General features: G+C 36.5%; 1 protein-coding gene across 2 annotated transcripts in view; it reads left to right on the top strand.

Annotated features, from left to right (window-relative positions):
• The window catches only part of LOC137991994 (3-hydroxy-3-methylglutaryl-coenzyme A reductase-like), a 30,923-nt gene that overhangs the window by 5,881 nt on the left and 17,542 nt on the right, over positions 1 to 7,500 (top strand). For both annotated transcript variants that reach the window (XM_068837025.1, XM_068837023.1), the window contains exons 4-12: positions 258 to 342; positions 450 to 555; positions 1,221 to 1,327; positions 1,439 to 1,549; positions 1,675 to 1,784; positions 3,943 to 3,967; positions 5,520 to 6,026; positions 6,563 to 6,678; positions 7,032 to 7,110. In XM_068837025.1, coding sequence (XP_068693126.1) covers positions 258 to 342; positions 450 to 555; positions 1,221 to 1,327; positions 1,439 to 1,549; positions 1,675 to 1,784; positions 3,943 to 3,967; positions 5,520 to 6,026; positions 6,563 to 6,678; positions 7,032 to 7,110 — 1,246 coding nt within the window. The remainder of the gene's footprint in view (positions 1 to 257; positions 343 to 449; positions 556 to 1,220; positions 1,328 to 1,438; positions 1,550 to 1,674; positions 1,785 to 3,942; positions 3,968 to 5,519; positions 6,027 to 6,562; positions 6,679 to 7,031; positions 7,111 to 7,500) is intronic.

Here is a 7,500-nt window from a genome sequence, read left to right as displayed (position 1 = left end):
ACAACATTGCAAATATAGTGATGTGAGATGTTGATAACCCATACAGGATGTTTTAGTTTCACTCATTAACTCCTGAACCGCCCCGCACTGACAAGTAAAATCGTCTGGCATTAGACACTGAGTAAAATCATTCACTCCTAGGAGTTAATGGGTTAAAAAAGAATTAAGTTGTTTACCATCTATAAATGAGACTGTGCCAAGAGAGTCAACATTCTGTAAATTTCTAGGTTTTTCATTCCTTGTTCTTTCTATTTTAGAGAGGCCTTGCCATATTTCTTTCTTTTGAGTGATTTCAATTCAGCTACTTCACTTGTTAAGCACACCCTTCAATCTGTCTCATATGTAAGTATACGGAGAAATTTCTTTAAGGGAACTTGTGGTGATGGTACACTTAAACAAATTCAAACTGAAAATGAATTAGAACATAGTTTTGTAATGTTGTGTTTCAGAATGCAGTACATGCCAGGATAGCTGAAAGCATTGCTGGTCAGGGACCTACCATCACTCTCAACACACTTGTTGGAGCTTTGGTTATTGGTGTAGGAACTCTCTCAGGTTAGTGAGTCGTAAAGGCACTTTGCTATGCTCCGACAGTCACCCTTTCACTTATGAGAACATTAAAAATGTACACTTTATTTTAACGTCATTTCATGTAAGTCAAACAATGCTGTATGAATCCTATGAGATAGTGGACAAAGTGTAAATTTCTGCTTTCCCTGGCTAAGTTTGCCCTAACACCATCTTTCATGCTTGCAATTTAATTCACACCTGCACTTCTGAGAGTAATATTATTTTAAGTGATTTCCTGTATATCTTTGCTGGGACAAGTCCTTTGAAAGTGGGTTGTTGCTTTGTCATGATTAATAAAATTAATGTTAGAGGTTTTAATTTTTCCCATTGAAAAATAATTATTTGTATTTAAGGTATTAAATGTGAGTTAAATTTTCAGTAAAAATGGAGTCAAACTGAAACAAAAAATCTTTTGAGAAAATTGTCCTTAATTTTGTAATGGTGACTTGAGTTTCATTAAAGTTCCCTCTCACCCAGGATTGGCTTTCATGTAATAAAACTTCAGACAACTGCACTCAAGCTCTCAAAAATACAGTCAGCAATGTTACCACTGCCTTGGTTGCCAAAGGTGCACACTTTTGTCAAGTCATGTTCTTAAAAGAATATTAATGTTATAGCATTATGTTCTTTTTTTTGTTTATTCCTTGTAGGAGTTGAAGAGTTAGAGACCATTTGTCAGTTTGGTTGTTTGTCTCTTATCACGCATTATGTGATCTTCATGACGTTCTTGCCTGCCTGTTTGTCTTTGTTTCTGGAGGTAAAATAATTAATTGTCACAGTTTGAGTACCCTGCATGATGTTTTTGAGAAGCATTATTTTCATGTGAAAGTTGTCATTTTACAGACCACTTTTTCTATCATTTGTTTAGCTGTCTACAGGAAGGGGACATGGTGATCCAAGATGGCAGTTAGAGTCCACAGGCATCCCTGTTGAAGATTTGGAGCCAAACCCTGTAGTTCAAGGAGTCAAACTTATTATGGTGAAAATTTTGGATAAGGATACTGTTTTATTCTATTGCTACATTCTTTGTTGTTTTGTTTTTTTTTAACTGAAATTTTGTTTTTGTCTGTGAGTTTCTGAGTCAGATTATGGCTTCTTGATTAGTCTACAGGGTTGCTGCTAATTCATGTGCATAGATGGTTCTTCTTGAGAAGTGAAAACAAGGAGGGTTCTGGGGATATGTCAAGTTCTGTGGAGGAAAGCTGGCTAAGGAGGTTAACGTAATATTTAACAATTGTATTTTGCAATATAATTGTATCACAGTGTGTAGCTACCATTTCTCTTTTACCTTTACTGATGTTTTAGAACCAACAGCAGTTATTTCTTTAATAAGAAACTATGGATAGACTGATGTTGTTTTTAAAACAAATAGTTTGGATTGTTAATTCTCTGGGCCCTTAGGAGATTATGATTATGGGTTTAAAAGTGGTTTTGACTTTAAATATTTATTGTCTATTGTAATGACTCATCTGTCTCCCTTTTAAGAATGACACATAGTCACCTAAGCTACTAATGTTTGACTGATCTCTTGCACCATTATCTGTTGTATTTCAATTAATTTAGGATATTTGTGTGGCATGTCGATTCATATTTGGTGTTCTCTTAATCACTCACTGAAAAACTATTTCCCATTGATGTCTTTGTACACATTGTAAAACTTCTTAAAGTGTCGGTTTGACCTAGGTGAAATTGGCGATCCTTATTTTACCAAGGTTGAATACGCACTCAGGTGAATTGAAGAAACATTTCTGGAACCTAAATTAAGCATTAGGGTCAGATTAGGAATAGTTTTGGTTATTATACATGGATATCAATATTGACTTATTATGCAATGGTAAATAATGAAAAGAACTGTACGGGGTTGAGCATGTTCGTTGTTGTAGTGTAATGTTGATGACACAGGACTACAGATCTGGAGGGTCAGAGTTCGAGTACCAGTAAGTGTATTGTATAGTTGTTTGATCCCTTGCCATGTTGTAATGTTGACAAGTTTACAAATACAGAAACTAATAGGATGATCTAAAACATAAAGAAGATTTGTTGAGATGCGTTAAGACAGTGCTTGAGGGAAGGTAAAGGCGTTTCCAGTCATTTTTGAGGGGTTGATAGCTGCTTTAATATTCAACCTACATGTAAGTAAAGAAAGGATCACCAATTAACCTAGGTAAAAACGGATTCAACCAGAGAACAGATTTGACCGACAACAGCTAAACACCCCCCCCCCTTTTTTTTGCCCAGATATTTCTTCACATCATGCCAAGCAAAATGGCACACAAAAGTTTGTTTTTGGTCAAAACCAGAATTTCCTATGAATTTTCAAAGTAGCAAAAAATTGAGGTTTCAAAAACTCATTACCAAGCCACAGAATTTGCCGAAAGGGTATGGGTTGAGTGTTGTTTGTGATGTAAAACCCGGACTTCAATCATTCTGGTTGTGACTTTGGTCAATGCGAGCTAGTCAAAGCTGGTAGCGACTCGTCAGCACAGGCCTCTTGTGTTTCTTCCACATCTGTGGCTTGATCACTTAAGTTTGGCGAGTCTTCAACTTCTAGCTCATAATCTATTTCGGAGACCTGGAACTGGAAACCAAACTGAAGTCATTGAGACTATTTAGTAAATGCCACTGCTCTTAACACAGTAATGTCAGCCGAATAACATCTGCTTTCAAATACTATGTCTTTCGCTTTGTTTGCCCTGTTGCGTATTTCTGAGTTTTATGTCCCTAGTGCCAGTCTTTCTTTCACCCAATTGTGGGGCAGAAAAGCCATATTTCAAAAATTCATAGAAAATTCCAGTTTTGGCCAAAAACAAAAACATTTGCGCCATTTTGCACAGCATGACACAACGATTCATCTGGGCAAAAAGGTTTTGGGGGTTATAGGCTCTTTTAAGTCAACAATGATTATTATCAAGTGAAGCTATGATCTTCGCAGTTATGAGCGCAATTTTTGCAATTGCGTAGAGAAGCCTGAAAAATTCAAGACTTCAACGGGGTTTGAACCCGTGACCTCGGGATTCCGGTGCGACGCTCTAACCAACTGAGCTATGAAGCCACTGACGTTGGGAGCTGGTCATTTGTGGGTTCTAATGGTCCCGTGAGGAATGAATCAATGATGAAATGGTATATGAAATGAATCATATATGAACTGCGGATATGAAATCAAGTGAAGCTATGATCTTCGCAGTTATGAGCGCAATTTTTCAGGCTTCTCTACGCAATTGCAAAAATTGCGCCTCTTGGCAGAGTCTTCCAAAGATTCTGTTTGACCTTATTATTTCGTTCATTGAAGTCTCGTTGCGTGGTGTACCAGACAGACATCTTGCTGTATTATTGGCTTTGAATTTATCTGATAATCATTTCCATTCCTTGCAGGTTTTTAGCTGGAAATACTGAACAGGTAAAACAAGTATTTTAAACTGTTAGATTGTTAAACTTAATAATTATTGCTCACATCAGTGAGGAATGGACAAGCAGATGTTCTAACTTAAGTTGTTTAAACTAGAAGACTGATTTGCTATCCAAAAAACAATACTATTAATGTAGATCATACTGTAGTTGCATTTTATGTCACTTTTCATTTACTTTTCTCCACAGTCAAAGGAATCCATGTTAAACCTTTGACTCCCAATCCGGCCTGAACCGGCTATATATGTACTTTGCATTTTACTCTGTTTAACGCCAGACAATTTTACTTGTCAAGGGGAAACCCCCAGCAGTCAATGGGTTAAACAGCTTTCAAAACCAAATGTACTTGTCTGTAACTGAGGGATGCATTTATTCTTTTTTTTTTCCTTTTGCCAAAAATTTTTTCTTTTTGGGGTTGGTAAGAGTGTCAACTATCTTATTGAGGAAGCTAAGAATATTGTAAATGTAATAAAAATGAAGTACTGTGTGGAAGCATCAGTTGACATTTTGCTAGGTGGTTTACACATCCCCAGTGCTCAAAGTTTACCAGGTGACTAGTTTTTGGTAAAATGAACAGGTTGGTTTCCCAAAGAAAAAACAATGGACAATCCAACCAAAAATAGAAAATGTATTACATAAGCAGCACCTGACGGTTTTCTGTGGTCAATGTCTGATAGTAGCATGAAGTTAACAATAATTAATTTGCCACAGTTGAGCATTTTCCTATGTTTTGAATATCTCTGGCTTTTTGCAAAAAATTGTCAGATAGGAAAATTCACATGTAGCTAGCTGGCGATGGAAATCGAAGACTCCATTTTGAAAATGCTAAAACTCAGACCCAGACTTCCACAAAAAAATCACAGGCACACTCTTAGAAGTATGGGATACTCAAGCTCCAACGCTATGAGATTTACGGTAGGCCCTGTCCACACAAATGTGTTTTCGAAAACCTCCCTTTATATATGACCTTCTACACTGAAACAATCGAGAAAGGGTGTTTCCAAAAATGGAGGTCAACGAAAATGGAGGTTTTCAAAAACGCTTTGGAAAGTGGAGACTTTTGAAAATGGAGTGTGGACTGTGAAAAGGGAGGCTTTCGAATACATGTGACGTCATAATCATAATTATGCATGCCTCACTTTCCCGCACACCAAGATGAAAAACAAAGCCTGGTAACAGAAACTGATCTTTAGATCTCCATTTTCAGTCTCTTGTGTGGACGCAGGTCTTTTTATCCGTTTTCAGATACCCAGGGCTTTTTGAAAACTGAGGTTTTTGAAAACACATTAGTGTGGACGGGTCCTTAATCGTAGGGGTTTCCCATTGGGCAACCAAGCATTTATCAGGGCTACCAAACTTTATATGGGTTTAGTTGACTGCTTTTTAAACAGGGACAACCTGGAATTTTTTTTAATTTCGAGCATTGCATTCCACCCAAGAATCTTAGAATTCAGTGCATATTATATATTATGGAATTTTGAAACCTTTTGATTGCTTGTAATGAACTGCTTTGCTTGATTTTGTGTGCATCGTTTTTTTTTCAGATCATAGCAACAGTATTTGCTGTTGGCCTTACAATAAAATACTTTTTGTTGTACAAAGATGACCGAACAAATGATCCAGTTGAGAAGAAACCAACAAAGAATGTTACAGAACATAAAGAAAGTAAAATGTTCCCCTCTCAGGATAAATGGGACCAAGTGGACAGTGGTGGTCAAGGCTACGACACAGCTCCACAAACACATTGTATAGATAATAATCAGCTAATTGGCTGGAGTATTGCTTCAGAAATGTCTGCTAAGAATAGACTGAGGCATAATTCATTTTCCAAAACCATGAGTGAAGTACCATGTAATGACTCTAATATTGAGCTAAGATCCATGGTGTTGAGTAGAAGACGAACACTTAGCGAAGGCAATGGCCCAAGTGAGTGTCAGTCAAGGGATGATTATTTGCTCGTGCCAGCACTTGAGAGAAGTAACAGCAATCCACCAAGACTGGAAATCAAAGAACGTAGCTTGGAAGAGTGCAAATCAGCCTTGAAACAATCGGTATGCCATTGACATCTGTTCACGAGTATCCAAGTATTTTGCCCTAGATTTAGGATGTTAAGATGTGGAAAGTTATTCCTAGGATACAAATTTTTAACACTTGGAAAGGCCCATGTAGGGAATAAACCTATTATAAGAATATGTAGGTTAACTTCAACTTTATTTTCTACTAGAATAAAGAAAAATACAAATGGTTGCTTCCAGCAAATAGCATTGGCTAGTCTAGGCAGGAAGGGACAAAAAAAAGAAGGTTGTCATTACAGCTTGTCATGTTTGAATAAAATAAAAGAGAATAGGATTAAAATTAAAAGTAGCCATAAAAATATCAACATAAGTTGCAGAAAAATATACCGGGGTAATGTGAACAGTAGTCATCGCAAGACTTCAAAGGAATCCCTGAACTACTGAAAGGGCTGCAAAAAAGCTCTTACTGGGAAAATATAATGATAAATATATATGATTTTAGGGTTAGGTTTTCTTTTTCAGTTAAGTTTTTCATTTTTTCTCCTGTTTATAACTGCTTTCCTTTTCTGCAGGATGGAGTATTCAGCTTGAGTAACAAAGAGATCCAATTGTTAGTTGAATCGAAAACCATTCCTGTGCATCAACTAGAAAAGGTTTTGAAAGATCCAGTCAGAGCTGTTAAGATCAGGTATCTGGTTTCCACAACATCGTGTGGTTGATACTATTTTTATACACTGTTTATTAGTTATTATAATTGTTAGGATATTGTCACGACTATGAATGAGTGCTATAAGAGAAGTTAAGTGTTGAGCTGGAGGCAAGCAAAAGGTGACCTGTTAGTCAGTCTAGTCATCTTATTTAATGCATTTGCAGTCTGATGTGTAAAACATAAGCATCCACTTGTAGTTGCAACATATCATTGTGAGGTGTTTCATTCACATTATATTGTCAATGGGAAGAAGACAGTTCAATGTTTATCACAGTTGAGTTTTATTAAAAAGATCAGTGACTTAACAGTAAGTTTTTTTCTAATTTTTTCAGGCGTGATGTGATGTCTAAGAAGCTTCCAGATTTAGCTGGTTTATCAGATCTCCCTCGTGACAACTTTGACTACTCCAGTGTAGGTCTTTTTGCTTTTTGTACTTTTCTCAAATCACAGTCAAATCAGGTTTGCAACGTAAGGTGTAAAACGTCTTCAAAGACCGAGTGCAGGTACCGAGAGAACTGTTTCAGTCATACTCTGAGCCTGGGTTTGAAGGATTTATCTTGAACTGTGAGTAGAATTTTTATGACAGTACACCAGCAGTGCAGTCATAACGAGTACTTAATTGACATTTCAGAGCAAAAGCTTCTACTTGATAACTTTATTTGTTGTGTGTGAAGGAAGTTTGAACTTGTGCTTAGGTAGATTTTACTATGCAAGTATGTGCATATATTTTGTAGGTTAATTCATATTATAAATTGGTAGTAGTTATGGATAGCCAAGTTAAAAAACATAGTAAACACAATT

Source organism: Montipora foliosa, chromosome 2 (assembly GCF_036669935.1).
Source record: "Montipora foliosa isolate CH-2021 chromosome 2, ASM3666993v2, whole genome shotgun sequence".
Taxonomy (NCBI): domain Eukaryota; kingdom Metazoa; phylum Cnidaria; class Anthozoa; order Scleractinia; family Acroporidae; genus Montipora; species Montipora foliosa.
This window is presented reverse-complemented; position numbering and strand designations above follow the sequence as displayed.